This window comes from Euprymna scolopes, chromosome 40 (assembly GCF_053919585.1).
Source record: "Euprymna scolopes isolate OS-2025 chromosome 40, ASM5391958v1, whole genome shotgun sequence".
Taxonomy (NCBI): domain Eukaryota; kingdom Metazoa; phylum Mollusca; class Cephalopoda; order Sepiida; family Sepiolidae; genus Euprymna; species Euprymna scolopes.
The window spans coordinates 3,124,625-3,151,651 of record NC_136521.1 but is presented as its reverse complement, the minus strand read 5'-3'; the positions used below and the strand labels follow the sequence as shown (position 1 = coordinate 3,151,651).

Here is a 27,027-nt window from a genome sequence, read left to right as displayed (position 1 = left end):
TCCTTTCCCAACTGTACTGATATGCAGAAGTTCAATTGTAATGTTAACAGACATCTTGCCACTCATCTCCCTTCATAATATCCCTGCAACTTATGTCCCCGATAGTAGGCACGACTTCAAAATGGCACTGTGCCTTGTTTGGGGTTAAAATTGAATAAAAAAAAATATTAGTAACAGTAAATTGATCTCAAAAGTGCTGTAGATTTTGCACGGGTTTATGATATTCGGAGTGTTTATTTACAAAATATATCTACGTTAATGTCGTTTCAGACATTGATATTAAATAGCATTTGGTTTGAATGGCAAACTGCCGTAGCAAAATTGCAGCAACTGTCTGCGACGTCATGCACTCTTTAGCGGCATATAATGTGCAAGTGCGTTTTCCAAGACAAAGACAATGGCGTTGGCTCAAGTATTAGCTGCACATGACCAATTGCCAGGCAATTTCTAAAATAGTCCTTGGTCAATGGCCAAATGTCATTACGGCACTTAAAGAGCTCGTCAGCATTTCTTTTATTTTTCAAAACTGGCGATATATACGGCGTATTCTGATGGAAAATATTCAGTTTCGTCTTTGATACCCACTACTGGCATTACGACCTATTTCTCTTTCTTTGCGAGTCTTCAGGACTAAAACCAAGTTAGCATCGACCATGCCTTCCTACACTCTGTACTACTTCAATGGCCGTGGACGTGCCGAGATCCTTCGTATGATGTTTGCCGCTGCCGGAGTCAAGTACACCGACAAGAGGTTCGAATTCAACGAATGGGATAAATACAGGAAAGGTGAGTAGACATTTTCTTTAAAAGGATTGGTTTGGTTGGGTTGTTTTGTTTTTTCGGGATATCAACCCTTTTCGGTTTATTTCATTCCAAATCCAGTTATTATCGAATTTGCTTAGGTAACAAACTTTACATCAAAACGTATGTTTTTAAATAGTACCATACAGAGAAGATATTGGTCAATCAACTTAAAATAAGCGACACTTTGTTTTTATGCACATCCGTATTTTTAATTGTTATCAGGGGAGATAATTACATGAAAACTTCCGGCGTCAACTAGTTTGGTTGGATTTTTTTGTTTTACGGCATACCAACCCTTTTCGGGTAATTTAATGCCGAATCCAGTTATTTTGAAAATAGTGTTCGATGTTGCATTCAGTTATTTTGTAGAAGCTCTTTTTATTTAATTCTCGAAGCTCTTTGTATCTTCAATCGCTAGTTTGTATTGTTTGGTTTGTTTTTTAATATAGTGGATTTTATCGTTTTTGTTCCCTGCCCTGCAGAACATGAATGAGTTTTACAATGGGAGAGAGAGAAAAGAATTACATTAATTATATTTTGTACATTTTAAGTTAGGAAATCAGTCCTGAAGTGTGGGGGGGGGAGGTAGAAGGAGAAAGGGGTAATGGGAAGGAGGAAGAAGAGGAGAAAAGGTAGGATGTTGTTTTTGTGTTTTTTTTCTAAACATAATTAAGTTTTGCAAAAAAAAAGTAGAAAAACAAAAAGCATTAATGTTAGGTGCATTTCGTCTCAGGAAGCCAATATCTTCAGACAGCCTGACTAGGTAGCATCAGATTAAATGGATTAGCTTTACGTGAAACGAATAGAGCACTCCCACACGGGTGACATTGTTTACATGAAATACGAGGCTTTTCTTTTTCATGGTTTGTAATGATGGCGCAGTAGATAGCAGCCGCAATAGAAACACGATCAGGTTCAAATCTTCAAGCTTCAAGCACATGTCTGAACTAAATATCTGTGACCCAGAAAATTAATATGTAGATAATTGTGTAGGTACGCATAAAACTTTCTCATGCAAATATGATTCAATTCATATTTGTAGTTTCTTTTAATGCATTAACCTGTAAAATTTATTGTATATTTTGCAAATCTCTTTACTCTGATGAGAAAGAATTGCAGTTTTCGAAACTTCGTAGAATAAGGTCTTTTGAATTTATTTGTACTTCTTGTCGGAAAATTGAATTTGTACTTCTTGTCGCTAGGCTAGCACCTCTCCCAAGCCAAGGATCAAACCTAGAACTGTTGTGTTGACAGTCGGCAGCTCTACCGCTCGACCATGGAAGCGACGCCCGCAAATAACTCGTCCGAATGTCTATTTAAACAAACATCCGTCCGCTACTCGTACAGTGCTCAAACCGCCTGTTTGTAAACAAACCGCGAGCTTCACATTTTCAGCCAATTAAGTAGCGAGTGAGAATTATATACGACAGTGCTCTACCAAAATACGTGGGGGAGGGCTTTAAAATATATTTGTAGTCATCGATATATATATATATATATAATATAAAGCTGAACGTCTGTGTGTGTATGTGTGTGTGTCTGGTCACGAATACGCTCCTGTATGGTTTACTATTTAAAAAAAAACTGATCACATATAATGATAGAAGATGTATCGAGACACAGGAATGGGTATGTTTGATCGAGCAGAACAGTGGATCATTAAAATTGTGGGGTCTGCGTTCGCGCCTGGCTCACAAAGTATGGAAATAAATTAAAAAAAAAACGTTTACAAGGGTTTTTGATATAGATGTACATAATAATACTTTGATAAGTATGCTTTAACTTAAATAGGGATGGTATAATAAAATTATGGAGTCTGCGCTCGCGCCTGGCCTACATAGAATGGAAATAGACACACACTTTAATAAAGACTTTTCATATCTATCTGCGTAAGTATCCTTTGATCATTATGTTTCAGTTTGAAGAAATATGGTATGATAAAATTATGGGGTGTTCGTTCGCGCCTGACCTCCATAGAATGGAAATATGTCACAAAGTTTAACAATTTTTTTTTAATATAGATCCAGAGAATATTGTGATAAGTGTTTCAGTGTGAACAGGTATGGTATTGTAATATATGGAGTTTATCTATTTTATTTTTACTTTCATCATATTTTGTTTTGGTTTTGATACCCCCGAATTCGAAGCCATCTCTTTACAACCCTTCCTTTTCATAACCTATCATACCTTCATAAATCAGAGTCCATTTTCTGTAGGCTGTTTTTGAACCCAGTCAACAACGGGTACGTTTGCTAGTATATATATATATATATATATATATATATATATATATATATATATATATATATGTGTGTGTGTGTGTGTGTGTGTGTGTGTGTGTGTGTGTGTGTGTGTGTGTGTGTGTATAAGCCCTGTGTATCGCTTTATGGTTTAAATTCGAAAAAAATCAGGGAAATAGGGCAACTTGTTATGCTCTTCCAGTGTACCAAATTTCACTTTCTGCGTTTGATAGCAATTTTAAAATAAAAAAAAAAATATTGATCTGTATGCATGCATGTATGTATGTATGTATGTATGTATGTATGTATGTATGTACGTATGTATGCATATATGTATGTATGCATGTATGTAGTATGCATGTATGTATGCATGCATGTATGTATGTATGTATGTATGTATGCATGTGTGTATGCACGTATGTATGTATGCATGCATGTATGTATGTATGCATGTATGTATGCATGTATGCATTATGTATGTATGTATGCATGCATGTATGTATGCATGTATGTATGTATGTGTGCATGTATGTATGCATGTATGTATGCATGTATGTATGTATGCATACATGTATGTATGTATGCATGTATTTATGTATATATGTATGTCAGGTCATGTCATATGCTCCTAGTACCATGTAACCCAGTACTACCTGCCTCATGGTCGGTTCACCGGCGACTAAACTGGTTCCCCCACCAGACTTGTTTGGTGAGGAGGGCGACTAGTCTCCCTGAATGATTAAAAACAAGACCTTCCAAAGGGCGAATGAACTCTTTTTCTGGGTCAATGGCCAACTAGCACCGTGTATATTTGTTTGTGTATATATATGTGTTGGGGGGGAGAGGGCTCCCGTAAGCCGTGGTGAAGGCAACCTTTCTAGGAGAAGAAAATCTTTGATATAAAAAATCATAAAGCGGGAGACCAGTACCCGCATTAAGCTGGGCTGCAGTTTAATTTGTTGCTGGCTATCTTGCTCTTGGTTGTTGCATGATCTCAACATTTTGAACCCAGAGAGAAACTTAGCTGTCGTACAAAGCTAAGACTCAGTAATATCATCTGTGTATAGATACTCTCTCAGGCATTTGTCTATTAAAATGGTCCTGTGGCGATGGATGTCATTTTTAAGCTCATGGACTTTAAGTGTCTGAGGGAGTGGCACTCGTCTGACAAGACGTTGCAATCATCATGTATGTATGTATATGTTTCGTAAACACTTAGCTTTTGATGAGGTTCCCCGATCAGACCATGTTTCTCCAATTTTCCCAAAAGCAGAACGGCCTTTGCCCATTCTGTGATTTATCTCAGCATCAAGCGCACAGTCCTTACTCAGCGTACTACACAGATAAACAAGATTGTTCGTGACGTTTAACTTCTTACCATCAACCAATGTTTGGTGCAACACATGACATTCCTATAGAAGAAGAATACATAATATATGTTTTCTGGAGGTTGGGAGTAGGTCCGAAAGCTGTTCTGATAACTTTTTCATAATCATCCGTATGTGTGCTTCTAAGTGTGAAACAAGGTCTGCATCATCTGCATATAAATGTTTAAGAACAAGGTTCTAAAAAGTAATTGAGACCTCTAAGGTTAAAAAGTTTACCTGATGTGCAAAACAGAAACTTCACCCTAATGTCGCAATCACAGCAAAATCTCGAAAAAATAATCTAGGAGCAAGTATATCACCTTGTTTCACACAGTTTCAACTGAAATTGGATCAGACAGGAATCCATTGAAGTTCACTCGGGCTTTCATGCTATGGTGTAATTGCTTAAGCAACTCCACAAAACTAGTTGGACAACTTAATTTCCTAAGAAATGAAAATCATTCCAAATCAGATGTGCTGGACTGGATTGAGGGGAAAAGACTTTCTAAACAACTGTTTTATGGCGAGATAGATGGAGGTAAAAGACAACAACATAAATGAAGGAAAAGGTATAAAGATTCTCTGAAAAACAACTTGAAAATAGTGGAGATGGATGTACATAACTGGGAAGCCCATGCGAAATATCGATCACTGGGGAGGAAAACCATCAGAGAAAATTGTAAGATTTTCTGAAGGGCAGCGTGTAGAGTTTGCTGTTTAAAACGCGTATTAAGAAAGCAGGGCAATACTAAAATTTCAGAGAACTTTCAACAGAAACTGTATGTGGCAGATACTCTTTGTCAAAAGCTGGTTTTGTTAATCATATTAAATCATATAAAAGCACACGATCAAAGACAGGAACAACAGTCTTATGAGGAGGCTTCTACAGCATACCTGGTAACGCTAAGTTGTCATATGTGTGGTCTAATCTGAAAATCTAAAAGTGGTATTCACAATGTTATCATGCGATCATCTTTACAAGAAGAGAAGTTTTAATGTCACATTTATGAACTTCCATGCAGGACTAATCTGGATTAAAGAGTCATCTACGTGCACGCGGACGCAATAACATTTAAGGAAAGGATGGAAAACTTCTGACAAGAAGTAGCAATCACCATGTATGTATGTATGTACATAAATATATATAGATATGTATGTATATACATATGTACGTACACACACACACACACACATATATATACATATGTAATACATATATATTCAGTAAGATGATTGATAATTTATAATTAAAATTAAAAATTAAAAATCGGTTTCATAAGAAGGAATACAACAAAGCAAATAAACTGAGGAGAATTTGTTTAAAAAACTATATGTCAAAATTATTGTCCATGAATTAATGTCTATCTCAATAAAAACATCGTTTCCGAAACAATCGTACAATTTATTGGCTTTGTTGTGTTCCTTCTTATGAAACCAAATTTTAATTATAAATTATCAACCATCTTACTGAATATTAAAATAGCTCTAGGATATATATGCCTATTGAGCTTATTATATATCTACATTACAACAAGCACTGTTCTTCGTGTATTTTAATTACATTAGTGATTTTACTATCGCATTAAAATACACTCTGCTCTTTAGACTACTGTTCTAATTCCCCTTAATATATATATATATATATATATGTATATATATATACATATATATATATATATATATATATATATATATATAATCGTATATTTTGGCAACAATTGTTATCGAAGCAAATGTGGTTAAATACGACGGAGTTTTTCATTTTTTTCTTTTTAGATTTCTTTTAATTTCTATTTATAAATTTTGCATTATATCACTGAATGATTTTTGCCAGCAATTTGGTCATCATCAGGAGTCATTTTGTTAAAAAAGTTTTTTTTTTGTGTTGCATTTATACAGATATTTATAGATAACTAGACTACCCGTGACCCGTTAGGTCAGTATGTTATATTAGCTATGGAATTAATGTATGATATATAGATACATTTCTATGAGTTGTTCTGTTTATTTTGTAACACAAAAACTTACAGCCATTGAATTCATAGTAGCCCCCTACACCAAAGTGGCAATTTGCCTTGTTTGGGGTGAAAATGTAAAAAAAAAAAAAAAAAATTATAAATGTGTTGCCATACATATAGGTAAATCTGCACTATTCAAATTTTGATATATCGTTTAATTTAAACGCGAAAAAAACCCCAACAATTGGGACGCTGAAAACGTACACAGTAAAACAATAAGTTGTAAAATGCTCTTATGGTTGTCAAAGGTTAAAATAGATTTATTTGTAAGAAAATTGTGTTAAAATAACTTAAACAGAATACGGAAATGAACGATGTAAAAAAATGCAGAAAGTATTAACAATTATTTAGATAATTTAAACGGGAAAAAAAAACCCAACCCAACCAATTGGGACGCTGAAAACGTACACAGTAACAAAATACGTTGTCAACGGGTCAAAGTTGATTTATTAGTAAGAAAATTGTGACAGTATACTTGTAATACAGAATAGTTGCAAAACATCCTCACCCTTCCAATATTAAATAATAATTTCTAAATAACGTTAATATTTCAGTGCGCAGGTCAAATTCTGCAAACGTAGCGAGTTGTGTTTATTTGTTTACGCTGTTATGGGTTTATGCTTATGTACACATGCGAAACCGGAAGTCGTAAACCGGATGTTGGCTTACAACACTCGTTACAAGGTCATTTGAGTTTTATACTTATATGGATATATTAATTTATTTGGCCTTTTATTTGTTTTCTTTTATTTAGTTAAACTTATGCTTTCGGTTAAGGAAGAGGGTAAGGAGAGGGATGTGGTTAAATGTATTATTTATTTATTTTATGTTTTAATTGCAAACATTTATAAATACAGAATAAAATAAATAAAATAAAATATCGTCTACTTAAAGACAACACAAAAGGAGATTTTAACAATATTGTGATGAAAACTATTGATCGAAACACGAGGATTAAAATGTCTGATAAAAATCAAGAAGATCAATCAACGGAAAAATAAAAAAAAGAAAACTCCGTTGTATTTAAGCAGACTTTGCTCTCTCTGTCTGTCTGTCTGTCTGTCTGTCTCTCTCTCTCTGTCTCTACATATCTATCCTCTATTTATCTATCACTGTATATATATATATATATATATATATATATATATATAATTTTCAGTTTTCAGAATCTGACAAACTATATCATTATTTCCACAGCTAAACAACGTCACAGGCCACAAGAGCTATAGCAGTAAACAAACCGGAGTCCAAGACTCGAGTTTCTCCCTCATTTCTGTTCATCATGCAAGAGGCTCGAGTTTTTAATCCTGAGTTCGGATATGGCTAACTGATGAGCCTAAATAAGGGCGAAACTTTTCTCTTGGACTTCCGGTTTGTTGGCTGTCATGGCTTTTGTGAGCGACGTTCTTCGACTGTAGAAATAATTATATATATATATATATATATATATATATATATATATATATGTTTAAAATAGGTTTAGAGATTTTAAGGAGAAACAAAACGTATATTTAAATGAGTGGGCGAACCAACAATTGTTATGTTTTTTTAAAGTTGTTTTATTATTTTATATTTTCAATTTTCAAATTATTGAAATAATTTTTGAAAACATTCGAATCTTTAAATGCTTAGAGGCCCATTACATTTTTTTTACTCTTAGGGGAAAGTATTTCTCTTCAAAATGACCTTGCCAAAATCTATTTTTACAAAATCTGTTACATAGATACATCCCAGTGCTGGAGCATTTGCCTGCAGACCGAATGATCCGCTATTCAAGACCGAGTGTACAACACCATTTCATTTTAATTTTTTCCTATTAATATGTTACATTTACAATAAAAAAGGCACAATTTAAAATCCCTGCAACTCATTTCTTTGTTTGCATATTATAAAACATAACATTAAAAGAGGTGACTTTTTCGAGCATTGCTGACGTGATATTTAAATAAAACAGATGGAATTTGATGAACAACATTATCCTTATTATTTAAAAAAAATTGTTTTTGTGCGACTTAGTCCACCGGGCAAATTATTCCTCATAATATATAAAAAATCTATAGAGGATTAAATTTATAATTATACATACACAACCTGCATAAATTAAAATATCATGTTTAAGCGTATTGTGCGACCGGGCAACGCCAGGCGTTCAGCTAGTATGAAATATGGGGTAACACGATTTTCATACATTATATATATATATATATGTATATTTACAATATTTACAATCTCCCTCTCCCTCCCTCTCTCTCTCTCTCTCTCTCTCTCTGTATATATATATATATATATATATATATATATATATATATATATTATATGTATATTTATAATAATAATAATAATAATAATAATAATAATAATAATAATAATAATAATCTATCAATATATTTTATTTTTTACAGATATGCCTTGCATGTGCGTGCCTGTCTTGGAAATGGATGCTGGTAATAGAATGCCCGAAACCATGGCCATCGCCCGGTACTTGGCCCGCGAATACAGTAAGTATTTTAAAGAAAAATCTATCTACTTATCAACAATCTATACATTATTAGTACCTTTAACGTGTGTCACGGTTTCCAGAGTATACACTCTTCGGTCGAGAGATCCTATTAATTAATAAGGAGTTGAGAACATACTACGAACATTGCATTAGTATACGCTCATTTCATGCTCCTAGTGTATTATCACCTCCTTAACAGCCAAATTCCTGTCCGAAAACCGATCACAAAGATTTTCCCAAGTCTAAGTACCCTGTATATCAAATTTCGAGTTTGTAGACTGAGAATTCACAGAGTTATTACGTAGAGAAATGTACACACACACACAGACACACAGACACACCGATACACAGTCACGTTCACTTTTATAGCTTAAACAAAAATTTATACGTATACATAAATATATATGGAAACAATTTTGTGTTTACTGTAAACCTTCTACGCAAATATTATGCAAGTATAAATCAAGTAGAATATCTGCATGAATATAATTACACGTAATCTATATATCTATAAAAGTGAAAGTGTCTGTCTGTGTGTGTATCTGTGTATCTGTGTATATGTGTGTCTGTGTGTCTGTGTGTGTACATTTCCCTACGCAATAACTCTGTCAATTTTAAGTCTGCAGACTCGAAATTTGATATACAGGGTACTGTGATCGGTTTTCGGCTAGAAATTTGGCTATTACGGGGTGAAAGTTCAACGATTTGACCTTTGAGAACTCTGCCAAACTCCTCCGACAATTTTGGGTCTAATCACTTGAAATTTTAGATATAGGTTCCTTGGACATGGTTCTAACTTAATAACTTGATTTGAGCCCAATCAATAAATGTTAAGAGGCCATAAAAGGGGTCAAACTTTAAAAAATTGACCACTTTATTTTTTGCTCGACATACACCTCCAAATACCCGGGCAACGCCGGGCACCCGTGCTAGTAGTTTACTAAAGATGATCATCCCATAAGAAAATTGAAAACTAATAGGAAATTAATAAAAATAAATGTTTAAAATAATATGCAAATTAGTTAGATCTTTTTGCTAGTGAATACAATCCCAGAACCCATATATAAGAAAACTGTATTTTCTTTTTAAATAACTAGAAAAGAGGGTTTTCAATATGAATATGAATACACACAAAAGAAAAACGAATGTATAGGAGTATAAATAGATAGATATATATTTATTTAAAAGTGTTAAGTTCAATATATGCATCGCTGTTTCAGCTCTTTCCGTCTGAGACTATATTTACTCAAATTAAATCATTAAAATTCGAATAGGATGAATTTGGGCGAAAAAAAAAATCCTGACCCCGAGTTAGACACGTGACCGGAAGTACCATAAATTGCTAAAAAAAAGTCTCCCATTTAATTATTATTGGTGGGTTGCGTCTTCCATTTCTTATCCATCCATGCACGACATCCATGAAAGACAAAGCATACTTCTTAGGAGCAGTAGCGCGTGTAATTGTGAAGCAAGGGTTGCTCAATCCTCAACTACACCTCTCTTGAATCGCCGCTATTTGAATCCAGTGGCAAGGAGAAGACTAGGACGACTGGAAACAATGCCGAGATAAGCGGAGAGCACATACAGCACCCGAACGTCCCAAATTGTCACCCATTTAGTACTGACCAGGTTCAAGTTGCTTAACTTCGGTGATCCAGTGGGAACCGATGTATCAACGTGCTTATGCCGTATATTCCTTATGTTGAGATCAATATGTGCGCTTTTGTAATAGTTCGTCCTCACTAAAAAAAAACTATGCTGGTGAATAATATAGGGGAGCATCTCACTTTACTTTATATACAAGATAACCCAATTTTGCAATCAAATGTAAAGATTTTCAACGTCTCTTCTTTAGATTTCTACCCCAAGACTAACATTGAAATGATGAGGTGTGACTACATCGCTGATTGCTTCTATGAAATCATGCACGATTACATGAGGTACTTCCACGAGAAGAACGGACGCTTCAGGGTGAGTACTTTATTTTGAAATCGCCACCATCTAACTATATATATATATATATATATATATATATATATATATATATATATATATATATATATATATATAGATAGATATAGATAGATATAGATATAGATATATATACATATATATATATTTATATTAACTGATAGTGTTAAATAACAGATTGTGACGTATCGGATATCGATTACATGGTCCTGTGTTAATCCTGACAAGTGTTGAACTAAGTACAAATCGAAGTGACACTTTAACTTCAACAAGGGTTTTATTTCTCAATGCCGTTAGCCATATAACTCTGTCCAGAGCTATTTTCTGCTATGTGGGAGCCATGTGCTGTATCAGGCTGCCCCACCATCTCATTCTTGATCTTCTCATTTGGCTTCTTATGTTCATGAGGTGTCCATTCCGTTGTCCTGATGGACAATCTGTTGTCATGTTGTTCGGCTACGTGCACTGCGCATCAGTGTTGATGTTTAGATGACTCTTGTTTGTTGGCGGGTCCAGATGTATGTCTTTCTGTCTTGTAGAGTGATGCCTAAAATTATCCTCTTCATCTTCCATTGTGCTACTGCTAAGATTTCACCATGGTGAATTGTCAGGGTCCATGTTTCACTACCGTAGATCATCATAGGTAGTATACATTCATTGCAGATCTTACCTTTGATTGACATATTTGCTTTTCGGCATCTCGTGATATTCTGCACTTTCCTAAAAGCTTCCCATCCCAATACCCTTTATCGGAGGGAGGAGATCTCCATTTTTTCGTAATTTTCATTCCCAAGCAGATATAGCTTTCAACTTCTTCAAAGGTCTTTCCATCAACAATTATTGGCGACTTGGAAGCGTGCTCGTTTTAACATCACTTTCGTCTCCCCAAGATGCATGTTGATGCCAACCGGGTTTCTCTTAGAGTGGATGTTGTTTCGAATGTCTTTTTGTTCCTGAGGAGAGCGAGCCATCAGTACTATATGATCAGAGAAGTGACACAAGGTTATTTCATGTGTGTAAACAATGTTGGAGTAGACATAAAAACAGAGATGAATCGACATGACGTCACAAATATCGAGGTTGAGAGTAACATCATACTTGCCCTTCGGGACAAGATCACAGTGTAGTATATGTTCTTCAGATGCTGCACTTCAATTTCTTGTTCTCTGTCATTCGAGGAGAAATCCTTCACGACTGAGACAATTTTTATTTTTGTTCCTTTTCTCCACGTTAAAAACCGACCCTGGTGTCTAACTCTGCCCCGTGGGGAGGCATTGTAAATAGAAACATCATTTCTCAGATCAGGTTGTGTAGGAAAGTGACGCGAGACAGGCCGCCGATAATACTGTAATCACTTGTAACGAAAAATATTAGCCAAGATCAAAATGATCCCTAAATTAGTTGTGTTCATGTATTTGTTCCTAATGTTATGGCTAATGACTTACTAACCTCCCTATCTCCCTCCCGCTGTCTGTCTCAGGCGTGAGCTACTTTTTTTTTTTTGCAGAAAACCATTCAAACTTCAACCCTTGAGTCTTGTAATCTGACATGTATTATTAATCGATCAGGTCAATTAGACGTGTAAACACTGCTTTTAATCAGTACTAGTTTTAAAACTTCTACTAAGGGAGGCTACTTTTGCATCACTACTTTCGCGAAACTATTCAGTTAATTTAAACAGAGTAGCCTCCCTTTCAAGGGAACTTGTAATAATGCATTTAATAATTAAATATTAGAAAAGACTCATCGACTCTAGCTTCTTTTTCCTGCTCAGGTAAAAAATAAAATAATGAAATAAAAACATTACAATGGAACCTCTGATAATATAATAGTCGAACCAAGTAAACGTGTGTGCGCTTTATGAAAGTCATGGTTTATATTAATGCTATTAAAACATTCTGGTGTTTTTATAGTTGTCTAGTGTATAATCTAATACATAAAAGGCTATATTCTGTCTGTCTGTCTCCATATTTTCAAAGTCTATCCCTTCCGAAACTAAAAGTCGCAGAGCTCCCCAGGACCTCAAATAATTGCTTTCTATTTATGGACCGTTCCTTTATGGGGCTTTAGCTGGTTAAAAATCTTTGTAAGGAGTCAAAAAGGGGGACACCCCCCCAACAACATTTTGTACATTCATCAATTTCATTTATTTTTAATCAGTTCATATGCATGCCATCTTGGTACCGTGGTAACGTCACCAGCTTTGAATGCTACAGTTTTGCTTTCCGTTTCGATTCTAGCTGATGGCACCTAAATATTATTTTGCTTTTGAAATCACGACTCTATAATAATATATACTGTTATGTTTGACGTTCACCTTTGTCGCCAACTGTGATGTTTGCAGGTTGAACCAAATAACGTATAAGGCAATACAAATGAAGACTCAACAAACAAAGGTAGATCAATAAGAAGTGTATTAGGAAAGGTATATTTACAGTATATTTACATAATGGTTGTCAAGTAAGAGAGTCTTGGCTGGAGAACATATCTGCTCTCGGCCCAGCCTTCAGTGACTTCTGGTTAACACACCCTCAGACTAACCGAGTCTTGCTATTTATGTGTAATATTATCCACATATGTAAATGAGTGTGTGTCACCACAACATATACGAAATCTGGAAAAATTAAAATATCATATTTAAGCGTATTTTAATACCGAGCAAAGCCAGACCCTCCCCCCGCGAGTCTAATATATAAAAGGTTATCTATCAGTCTGTCTACCTATCTATCTGTCTCTCTGTCCGTCTGTCCATCTCCATATTGTCAAACTCTATCTCTTCCCAAATTAAAAGTCGCTGAGCAGCGCTAGGGGCCTCAAATGATTCGATTTTATACGGACCGTTCTTTTATGGGTTTTTAGCCGCTTAAATAGATTTTTAAGGATCAAAAAGGAGTGAAAATTGAAAAAAAATCGTTATACATTTGCACATTCATCTTAGTTTATTTTTATTTTTAATTTCTAATCAGTCATATTAATTTCACGTTGGTACAGTGGTAACGTCACCAGCTTACAATGCTACAGTTTTGCTTTCGGTTTCGATTCTAGCTGATGGAAAACAAATACTTTTTTTTTAATTTTGAAATCACGACTCCATAATAAAACATACGAAATCTGTACAAATTAAAATATCATATTTAAGCGTATTTTATGGCTAGGTTAACCTCCTAAGTAATATTCTCAATATAATGTGTGCATATATTTTTGTGTCTTTTTTCTGTTATACGTGTGATATATTAAGGTATATATATATATATATATATATATATATATATATATACTTCAGCATAAAATTATCCAACAATCAGCTGGTATGGAAACCTGTGATTATTAGATTTACAAATACTAATGGCAGTATTATTCTATAAGTATTATTTCATCTTAATAAGAATTGCTCGATATACAAGATAGAGCAAATAAATTAAATTTTAGCGGTTAAATGAATTAAAAAAATTTTGAAGTGAAATGTTTGAGTTTCATATCAAAGATTTCTGTTATTCTAATTAAGACAAAGAATACGTTAGACATTTTAACTCCTTATCCTATAGGGTTTCGATGCCTACCATCACTTCAGAGGAGAAAATATTAGCAAATAGCTATAATGGTGTACACCCTATTTGCTAAAGTAGGACCACTCGGCCATATTTTCACTAGGACGTTGTATCAAAGTTTACAGTTACCCAAAGGTGCTGAGTTCAATCCTGAACGAAGGCAGTAAAAAAGTAACATTCAAAACAGAGAATCAGCAACTGTGCCTCAGAGCCTAGCTGGAGTCCGAACACGGTACCCCCGTAATAATAATAAAGGGTTGGGTTCGAGACTTCTAACAAACGGTTCCCCAGGTCGATACAAAGCACCTGATGAAGGCCGGAGGGCAAAACGGCCGAAACGATGTGACGATAACAACCAAGATGAGGAAGTTTTTTTTTTTTTACAAAGGGATCACCACATTATCAAGGCCCAGAGGCCACTCAAGGATAAGGGTTAAAGAGTGTACAGTAGAAGTTGGTCAATATAGTAATCATTAGTAATGAAAATTTGGTAAATTTAATAACTTATATGGAACGGCTCATCAAGAACTTATTTACTTTAGACTTGAACACAACCATATTGTAGTCAGCCGGAAAGCAGGAAAACGGAAGACAATTCCACAGGCGTGCAGTTCTAAGAAAGAAGCTTTGTTCATGGAATCTACGTTTAGGTTTAGGCACAGATAAAGAGTGGGGGAAATTATTGATAGTGTTTACAGCTAGACTAGTGTTTATTGTGAAAGTTTGGCGAGGGGGGACCATAGATTGAAGCTCAGTTGAACACTTTCCATGAAAATAACGAAGTCAGTCCGACAATCTCAATCAATAATTTCAACGTGTCTCTCAAAAAATAAATCTCCCCCTCTAAATGACGTCATTAACACATGTCAGCACACGATCATATTTCACGCAGTCATGCGTGATTATTTTTACTTATCAAATTCCTTTTCTCCCCAAGTTGAAATTCCTAGGAATTCTTTTAATGTAAATGTTTTATCAAGTTAAATACCTTTTTTCGCTTCGATAACAATTTTTTTTCTGTTATTTAAACATTCTTTTCTTTGTCATAAAAATATTTCGAAACTAAACACTACCAATCGATAATAGAGCTACTCAGTATTTTCCGGGAACCAATAACATAAGTCATTATGATCATAGCGTTTCACTCGTTCTCGAGATGCATCATTGTCCGAATGTCCGGAGCATCCCTCGGTCCTCATCGGAGTGTGTCTCACCTAGGATGTTATATGTTGGATATCGGCTTACCGAAAGTATTTATATTACATAGCTGGAAGAAATATGGAAAAGGTTTCATGCTCTTCTGTCTGGAGGTCATCGGTCTCAAACTGCTGGGTGCCGTGCAATGTACATCATACGAACACAATAGATAAACGAGACATACCTGAAACCTTTTCTTTACATGCTGATTCTGAACTACATAAGATATTGTAGTCAGATGGAAATCAGACCAGTAGAACAATGTTCCACAGAAGGAAAGAAGCTATGTTAATAGAATTTGCGTTTAGATTTAGGCATAGATACAGAGTCGGGAGAAACTGTCGAGGTTCGTTGCATAAAATTTATTAAGCGTCTTATTTTCACGTGATTTCACGACAACTTTTTTTCATAATAGTTATAAAACAGTACACTCTTTGTGAGGATGGCAATTATCGTATCCAGGAACTCTATCAATACGGCACACGAGCGAATATATATATTAGTTGTTTTTTTCTGGAATACTAGCAGTTACGTCCGACTTTGCTCGGGCTCTATGACCTTTTAATAACTTTATGTGTATATGTATATATTAAAAAATGTGAATATGTAAAGTAATGTCTTTTTATATGATAGTCTTCCTTAATTACTATAGAGAAAAGTTAGATGATACGTCAATTGTTTTTAAACTTGACGCCAGTTCTTACCCATTAGTCTTTAATGTTTTGCGCCCAAATCGAATTATAAAGTTAGATCCATGTCCAAGTAATCTATATCTAAAATTTCAAGTGTATAGACCCAACATTAGCGGAGGAGTTTGGTAGAGTTTACAAATGTCGAATCGTTGAAATTTGACAGCAAAATTTCTGGCTGAAACCAGATTAAAAAGATTTTCCCAAATCTCAATATGCGGTATGCTAAATTGACAGAGTCATTTGGTAGGGCAATGTACACAGACAGACAGACAGACAGACAGACAGACAGACAATCAAACCTACATTTTCACTTTTATAGATATACGAATATAAAAATGCAAAAAAAACAAAAAAAAAAACAACAGAATTCAAATTGTACCAATTTCGTTAAAATATTAGAATTCCACTGTATAATATTTTCTTTGTTTCAGTCCGATCAGAACGGAACCAATTCTGGATCGATGAGTCCTTCCGGTGGAAAAGGTGAAATGAACGGAAGCAATGCAGATGTAAGTACATACATTAAAAAGCGAAATTTTGCTGTGTTTTTTTTTTACACAAGAAACAATTTTGTATTCAATATTCGAAGTTTTCCAATTCATGAAAAAATGAGTTTTATTATACTGATAAGAAGAACGTACTTTTAGAACTTTATGAATAAAATAAATAAAACATTTCTTGTTTTAACATTTGAATAACTAATAATGTCAATATAAATTTTATTTTCCATCATTTAAACTAGTTGTATATATATATATATATATATATATATATATATATATATATATATATATATATATACTACCAAAAGTACGCGTCGTTGACTGGGTTCAAAAACACCCTACAGAAAATGGACTCTGATTTATTAAAGTATGATAGGTTATGAAAACGAAGGGTTGTAAATTATGGTTGAATTTGGGGGTATCAAAACCAAAGCAAAATACGATGAAAGTAAAAATATAATAGATAAAACCCATAATTTAGTATACCATACCTGTTCACACTGAAACACTTATCATAATATTCTCTGGATCTATATTAAAAAACCTTGTTAAACTTTGTGACATATTTCCATTCTATGGAGGTCAGGTGCGAACGAACACCCCATAATTTTATTATACCATATTTCTTCAAACTGAAACAAAATTATCAAAGTATACTTACGCAGATATATAGGAAAAGTCTTTCTTATAGTTTGTGCCTATTTCCATTCTATGGAGGCCAGGCGCGAACGCAGACCCCACAATTTTATTATACCATCCCTATTTAAGTTAAAACATACTTATCAAAGTATTTTTACGTACATCTATATCAAAACACTTGTAAATGATTGTCATGATTTTGCCATTGCTTTTGACCTCACTCAGATTGTTCGCGAGCCCACCCCTGTGCCCGATACACCCGGTCAATATGCAAGCCTCCTAGACCGTTTTCTCTCAACTTCCCCTGAGCTATGTTCATGTTCCGTTCATTCTCCTCTAGGATCCTCCGACCACTCCGTCGTATCAGATAAGATAAAAACGAAATGTAAGAAGCCCCCAGACGTACCCCTCCACCGTACTGTATACCGATACTCTATGGCTGACTGGGATAGCTTCCGAACATTCATATCTGATTTACCTCTGCACTCCATGTTTAAAAAGGAAGTGTCCTCTATAGTATCAGATCCGACCGAATGGTTAATTGTAGGCATAGACCAATTCATACCATCTAAAGAATTCCAACAAAAAAAAACTAACAGCCAGCCATGGTTCTCCCCAGAATGTGCTGCTGCTATCGCGCACAGAAATCACTTTTTCCATAGCTACCAACGTAATAAATGCACTGAGACTTAAGCTGCTTTCAGGACTGCCAGCAACCACTGTAAAAGAGTAATAAAAAATGCAAGAGAGCTATATGCCCAGTCTGTTAAATCCAAGGTAGCTGATCAGCGGCTTGGTTCCCACAAGTTTTGGCAAATAACAAATAGGATCCTGAACAGAAGTGTGCGTTCTATCCCAACCGTTATCAATGGACCAGAGGTCATCTCGTCAGCGTCAGACAAGGCCAAACTATTTGCAAAGAACTTTGCAGCTAATTCTATCCTATGCGACGAAGGCCACCAACTCCCCATATTTTCTCCTATAACACAGAACAAGCTAGGTAATTTACAAATATCCGTGCATGAGGTCGTCAAGCTAATCAAGAACCTAGATTCCAGTAAAGCAACTGGCCCTGATAGCATCCCAATTATAGTGTTAAAAAAGCTTCAACCAGAACTTGCTCCCATACTTACGAAACTATTTAAGCGCTGCCTTAAGGAGAAGTGCTTTCCGACTCCCTGGAAGACCTCATCAGTTTGCTTTGTATTTAAGAATTCAGGTGATAAGTCATCTCCCTCTCAGTACAGAACAATAAGTCTCCTGTGTGTTATGAGTAAGTTGCTGGAATCTATATTAAATAGAGAAATAGTCAACCACCTCAGCAGGAATGACACACAATATGGTTTCCGCTCTGCAAGATCTACCGCAGATGTGCTGACGGTTATATCCCACAGGATTAGTGAATCTCTTGACAAAGGCTTCCTTTCTAGGGCAATTGCTCCCGACATATCAAAGGCCTTCGACAGGGTATGGCCTGAGGGTCTACTTCACAAGATTTCCAGCTACGGTATAACTGGAAATGTTTTCTCAATCATTAAATCATTTCTCTCCGATAGGCTAATAAGAGTAGTGGTAGATGGACAAAGATCGGAGGCCTGCAATATAAATGCTGGAGTCCCTCAGGGGTCAATCCTGGGCCCAAATCTCTTCCTGATCTACATTAATGACCTCCCTAAACACATACTTAAATCATTCGTTGACATCTATGCTGATGACACGACCATCTACGGCAACACATCAAAGGTTGTAAATGACAAAGTTCTCTCTGATTCTCTCTCCTCTGATCTCGAGCGCGTGGTTCAGTGGGGGAAGATGTGGCAGGTTACCTTTAATGCATCCAAAACCAAACTCCTATCCTTACATCATCAACACTCAGATCTCCCATCTGGCATCAATTGTGATGGATGGCTCTCATCTGGGTGAGGCCCCGTGTTTTGACAAGCTTCTGGGTTTGACCTTTACTCCTGATCTGAAATGGAACACGTACATCAAGTCTATTGCCAAGGTCGCTGGATAGATGGTGGGATCCTTCTACCGCTCCAGAAGATATCTCACTACTGATGCAATTCTCTATCTATATAAAAGCCAAGTACGTCCAAGGATGGAATACTTCTGCCATATCTGTGCAGGAGCTGCTAAAATAGCCTATCCTGCCTTGACAGAGTACAAAATAGACTTCCTGGCTTAGTGGGGGATGCCCTTTTCTCTACCCTGCAACCTCTCTCCCACAGAAGAGACGTTGCGAGCCTATCCTTGCTTTATCGTTATTTCCATGGGAGGTGCTCGTCTGAACTCTAATCTCTGGTCCCCCCTCGCCAATCCTCCACGAAAAACACCCGTCTAGCTGAATCCACTGTGAAAAATCTCCCCCACTCTATACCTGTGCCTAAATCAAAACACGGATTCCATGAACAAAGCTTCTTTATTAGAACTGCACGCCTGTGGAACTGTGGTTTCGTCTGCCTGCTTCCCACCTGACTACAACTTGGACGTCTTCAAGTCCAATGTTAACAAATTCCTAATGAACCGCCCCCTTAAGTAAACACTTCATCAAATCTCCACACTAACGTAATGCACTTGCAATAACCCTTATCCCTGAGTGGTTTCCGGGCCTTGATAAGTGGTGATCACTGTGTAAAAAAAAACAAAAAAAAAAAAACATTTTTTTTTAATTTTTAATTTTTTTATTTCCATACTTTGTGGACTAGGCGCAAATGCAGACCCCACAATTTTAATGAACCACCGTTCTGCTAGATCAAGCACACCTATTCCTGTGTTTCAATACAACTTCTATCATTATATGTGATCAGTTCTTTAAAATAGTCAACCATATAGCAGTCTATTCGTGACCAGAAACACACACACACACACACACATACACACACACACATTCAGCTTTATATTATATATATATATATATATATATATATATATATATATATATATAGGATTAGTTGAAATTATGGAAAATAAAATTTATATATATATAAATATGACTACTTCAGTTAATCAAATAAATTAATATACAAAGTATAATTTATGCCTAGTTACTTCAACAGTTCTCAATACATAGGTAGAGCTAGGTAGTAAGTTATAAAAATATATATGGCAATTAAGCTACACAAAATATCCCACGATTCATCCATGCTAGGATTCGTCAAGCTTATGCATAAGCCTGATGTATTCTAGCGTGGATGAAACGCGGAATATTCTGTGTAGCTTAATTGCCATATATATTTTTATAACTTACAATATATATATATATATATATATATATATATATATATGTTTATTCAATTTTATTTCACCTTTTATTTATATCAATCCCTTAATTTATAAAGTCGATATAACTACAGAGCATATGCAAATAAATGACAAATGGCATATTCAAATTTCAAATTATTTATACAACGTTGCCCCGGCGAATAACCATGCGTCTAAATAATGCTAGTGCTCTATATAAACCTTTGATAAAAGAACATAACTGTCCCCGCTTCCCATCTTAGAAGGTCCTCGTTGACAGCATAAAAAAGCGTCATATATTATAAACCCTTTTACCCACTATAAATGATATTGCATTCGAGAAAAGCAGTAACGTTCTAAAATGTCTTGCGTTGTTCGTAGTGGACGGACTTTGTTAACAGTGTCTACAAACTTTATGATTTTAATATTGGAATTTTTAATCGACTTTTCATCCATTCGATATATTTTAACTTATCGCCTAACGCCGTTTACTGTATATTTTAGTTTTCACTTTTAATTCTCATTTTTGGTCCTTCGCACTTTTAATTCAACACCTGATGATGATTCGTGGACGAATCGAAAGCGCTTGTGACAACAGCAACCATAGAACCTTTATTAATATTTTTTGATTTTGATATAAAAAAGATTATACGGAGAATCGAAAAATTAAAAAAAAGGATCATAAAGCAAAGTATTGCCGTTGCATTTAATAATGTTTGCTTGAATGAAAAAATGCTGCCTAAATATACCAATTTCATATATATATATATATATATATATATTTATATATATGGATGCATATATATATACACACATTTTATCTGTTTTATATTCAGGAGCATGTTTTCGGTAACTAGAAATTTTTAAGGCTATGCTGCTTATACAAAATAAGGTTAATAACTGCATGAGCGAAACATGCTCATAAATGTGTAGCGACATATAATGCTTATGCAAAACAAATAAAATTATATCTTGCCCTATTTCGGTATTGAGCACTCTTGTATGAACTTCAGTTAAGATCATTGGTTGTTTCACCTCCTCAAAATATTAACCTTAAATAATAATAATAATAATAATAATAATAATAATAATAATAATAATAATAATAATAATTATTATTATTATTATTATTATTCCGAAATATTTTGAAAAAAGAATTGGAGAAATTGGAATCAAAGGAATGACTAGAAAAATACAACAAGCAACAAAAATGAAAACAACTGAAATATTAAGAAAACCCCTTGAATGTGGAAACTAACACACAGGAGCAATAAGCGGGGGCCAGGGAAACTGGTGCCGGACAACATGAAGCGCTACAACCAAGAAAACTGAAACCGCATAGCTATGAGATGTCTAACCCCACCCCCATCCTCCCATTACCAAAAAAAGTGAGACCAAATAACCAAGTATAGTCAAGGAGGAAAGAAAGACCGAGGAACTGATCAGACCTCCGCCGGATGAGTGCGAAATGGACTGGGACCTTGGGGAGGCTTATTGTCACTCAAATTCCAGTGAAAACAAATAGCCGCTTCCAAAGAATAATCAATGGCTAGCAACGATCATGCAAATTTATTTGCAAATGTTATCGAAAGAGGTGGAGAGTACTGGAAACCAGGAGAGACTTGTTGTCACTCAGCTTCCAGGGAACACCACAGGCTGTTTTCGAGGAGAGATCTTTGATGACCTGTGTGAAAGATCCTTGTGAGTCATTAATATATATATATATATATATATATATATGCACACACATATATATATGCATATATATATGTATGTATATACTTGTTTATTGTCATATAAACATGCTCACATCCCGCTGCTACAAATAGCCACTTGTTTCAATCAAACAATAGATATCATCAGGCAGCGACTTGACTATTCAAAAGTTTAATGAATAATCTATTTATCTGTTTATTCATTAAACTTTTGAATAGTCAAGTCGCTGCCTGATGATATCTGTTGTTTGATTGAAACAAGTGGCTATTTGTAGCAACGGGATGTGAGCATGTTTATATAACAATAAACAAGTATTATCAGATCTTTTTATTGAGCACTGTCTAACAACCTCGTTGAATTCATTAGTCCATTACTTTTGAATATAAAAAAACTCGAGTATGTATGTATATATATACATATACATATATATGTATATATATATATATATATATATATATATATATATATATATATAATTTTTGTGTTTTATTAAATAGCTGTTGCTAAGAAAGGATAAATCTTTTTATATTTGTGCGTCTAAAAATTTGGGTTTTTCTTTTTCAGAATTACATGCAGTGGAGATACATGAACACGTGCCAACGCGTTCTGCCCTTCTTGGAGAGAACTTTGGAGATGCAGAATGGAGGAAAGAGCTTCTTCATGGGCGATCAGGTATGCAATTACATAAGTTCTATGATTCACACATGTACTCACACATACACAATATCTCAGTGAAAATCCATCAATTAAGAACGTTACCTAAAAATCACTAGGATAAGTTTTTTTTTTTCAGGTTACTATGTGGAATACAATGTTTTCCGGTCCCGGTTACGATATTTTCCCTTACAGTGTTATTTATAACGTTATTATATTTTATATATGTGTATTATATACTTTACTGTATTTTGTTGCTAATTTTTAATGCCGTATCCCGGGTTCTATTGTAGCTTTTTTTATATGGAGTCGCCATTCAATTCTAATTCTAGAATGTCGGTTTGTGTCGAGAAGCTGTTTAAATTATCCATTCCAGATCGTCTTCTGATGAAGGATTTATGAGCTACAAGTGTCAAACGATTTCTTCATTTATAATCCGCTAAACATTTTATTTTGTCCATATAAAAATCTAATTTCGTTCTATAATTTACTTACACTCACTTAAAAATGAATTATTGTTGTCAGTTCATCCTGTAAATTCTGTCCGTTTGTAAAATCTCTGACGATTAAAACAAAGAAGAATAAACATATTTGTGTAAAGACAACAGGATGCAACCAGAACGATCTCCCCTGAGCAGAAAGTAACCAGGGATAATCACACCTAGACAGGAAGTAATTAGTGATTATCTCCTTGATTGTTAATTACTTAATTAATACCATTTCATAATTAATTATGAATTAAAACAAACAAAACATACCTTTTTAGATTCAAATAAAATTCATATTGGAAGTTATATCGACGATAATCTAAAATAAATCAGTTAACACGTAACATGTTTTAGTTGTACACACTCACACACAAGTGCAGTCTGCTTTTATTAACATGCTCAGAACAAGGAGACCGAATATATGTAAGCACTCGTTTTTATATACAAAGAAAAGATAACTCCAAGTTACTTAACAACTTCAATAAAACGTCAGCAAAAAACTCAGACAAGGGGAGGCAACTCTCCACATGGTTCAAGAGACGCAACTGTTTTGGTCTTCACATTATTGAAAACCCGAGTAACATTGAAAAATTTCCAATAATTTCCTGATGGCTATATATAGCACTGACATGGCGCCAACCATCTAATTTTTGTGTTGAACTCAGAAACGAATTCGAAAAAGATTTTCTCACTTTACGAAACAATAAAATATTTCATATTTAATAATTTTAATATCTGTTCTTAAAATGCAATTGCTTTCTTGCATGTAATGTAACAGACTTGGTTTTTGAAGGCTATGATAATGCAGTCTCCGGGGGAGCATCGTGCACCACGGACACGAATAAATGAATTAAAAGTATTATTGAAAGAATTTCAATTATTTTTCAGTTATTTACTATTATCTATACTAGCGGGACCTGTGAAAATTCCACGGAGAACTCATTCATATGTAATATATTGCTGTTGGCGTTCTATAGATGTTCAGTGAAATGGAGACGCCCTGATATTATTGTAGCTTTTTTGTTAAAACTGCATCTGAGCTAGCACGACCGCCTGGCAAAGTCCGCTCGTAAAGTACGCTTAAATATGATATTTTAATTCTTGCAGATTTCGTATGTATTATTATATATATTAGAGTTAATGTTCTATCGATTTTTATATATTATAAAGTTGCGATTTCCAAAATAAAATATATATCCATATGACTTGAGTGCATTAGCCTTAATTCAAACCGAAATAACTTATATATAATATATATATATATATATATATATATATACACATACACATACACACACACATATATATATATATATATATATATATATATATATATATATATATAGATAGATAGATAGATAGATAGATAGATATAAATTGAGTTCCTTCAGCCATGATCCAAACCAAAACCAAAACTTATGGAGAATTTTTGATAAAAGTATTTATCCAAAATAGATTAATGGAGTGTAATCAGTGTGTGCACATTTCCCAACCAAATTACTCTGTCAATGTTCAGTTTATATTCTCGAGATTTGACACATGGGTTATTGAGATTTGGGAAAAACTTTTTAATCGGTTTTTGGCCAGAAATTTGGCTGACCATTAACTTTTCATTTTATGCTTTCAATGTCTAATTTTACTTCATTTCAGTTGATGTGGTGTGACATGATGTGCTATTGTGCCTTGGAGAATCCCATGATGGAGAACCAACCCATGTTCAGTAGATATCCGAAGATGATGGCTATGAGGACCCGCATCGCTTCTCATCCCAAGATCTCTTCTTACCTGAAGAGCCGTTCCAACACCAACTGGTAATCAGGAAATGGAAGAATAATTTTGAAACAAAATGGACCGAAATTTTAAAATCTGTAATCGCTTAAAAAAATAAAATAAATATCTTTAAATTTGATATGGGATTTTTTTTTTGTGTTTTTGTGTTTGTTTGTTTGATTAATATTATTTGTATATTATTATGAGAATATTGTAAATATTTCTTCATATATATTGTACAATATATATATATATGCATATATATATATATATATATATATATATATATATATATATATATGAGCAAACAGTTGATAAAATATGTTAAAAAACACTTTGAAATGAGTTAAAAACATATTTAATCTGACAAGGAAACACTAGATAAATGGATAGTTATATATATATATATATATATATATATATATATATATATATATATTACATGGCAGTCACCACTTATCAAGGCCCGGAGGCAACTCGGGGATGAGGGTTATTGCGTGTACAGTAATCAATGGGATAACATCGTAGTAATCGTTAGTAATGGAGATTTGATAAAGTGTCTTACTTAAGAGGGCGGTTTATCAGGAATTTGTTTATGTTGGACTTGAAGCCATCCAAGTTGTAGTCAGGTGGGAGACTGGAAAACAGAAGAGAGTTCCACGGACCTGCACTTCTAAGAAAGAAACTTTGTTCATGGAATCTAGGTTTGATTTAAGCACAGATAAAAGGTGGGGAAAATTATTGAAAGTGGTTTCGTCTAGACGGGTGTTTTTCATGAAAGATTGTCGAGGGGGGCAGATATTAAATCTCAGACGAGCACTTGCCATGGAACTAAAGAAAAAACAAACACAGGCTCACAACGTCTCTTCTATGAGAGAGAGGTAGCAGGAAAGAGAAAAGAGCATCTACGACTAAGCTACGGTTTATTTTGTACTCTGTCAAGGCGGGAGAGGCTGTTTTTAGCAGCTTCTGCCCAGATGTGACTGCAGTACTCTTACTTTGGACGTACTTTGCTTTTATATAGATAGAGAATCGCATCAGCAGTGAGATATCTACTGGAGCAGTAGAAGGATCCCACCATTTTTCAAGCGACCTTGGCTACAGCTTTGATGTACGTGTTCCATTTCAGGAGTAAAGGTCAAACCCAGAAGCTTGTCAAAACATTGAGCCTCCCCAAGACAAGAGCTATCCATTTCAATTGATGCCAGATGAGGATCAAAGCGTTGATGATGTAAAGATAGAAGCTTGGTTTTATATGCATTAAAGGTAATCAGCCACCTCTCCCCCCATTGTACCACATGCTCAATATAAGAGTAGAGAGAATCAGAGAGAACTTTGTCATTTCCGGCCTTTGATGTGTTGCTATAGATGGTCGTGTCATCAGCATAGATTTCAACGAATGATTTAAGAGTATGTGTTTTGGAAGATCATTGATGTAGATCAGGAAGAGAGTTGAGGGACACCAGCATTAATACTGTGGGCTTCCGATTTCTGCGCATCAACCACTACACATGATCCCACCAGAGAGAAATGATTTAATAATTGAGAAAATATTTCTAGTTATATCATAGCTGGAAATCTGCTGCGATAGGCTTTTATGCCATACCCTATCGAAGGCTTTTGGTATGTCAAGAGAAATTGCCCTAGATAGGAAGCCTTTGTCGAAAGATTCACTAA

At 34.7% G+C, this 27,027-nt stretch overlaps 2 protein-coding genes across 2 annotated transcripts in view; both read left to right on the top strand.

The window, feature by feature from the left end:
* The window catches only part of LOC145265707 (S-crystallin SL20-1-like), a 296,744-nt gene that overhangs the window by 181,735 nt on the left and 87,982 nt on the right, over nucleotides 1-27,027 (top strand). The window lies entirely within an intron of this gene.
* On the top strand, nucleotides 447-25,451 carry LOC145265701 (S-crystallin SL20-1-like). Its single transcript, XM_080121758.1, has 6 exons — nucleotides 447-786; nucleotides 8,832-8,927; nucleotides 10,785-10,900; nucleotides 16,769-16,846; nucleotides 23,003-23,110; nucleotides 25,231-25,451. Exons 1-6 carry the CDS (start codon nucleotides 654-656, stop codon nucleotides 25,393-25,395), a joined length of 696 nt encoding a protein of 231 aa, XP_079977884.1. The 5' UTR covers nucleotides 447-653; the 3' UTR covers nucleotides 25,396-25,451.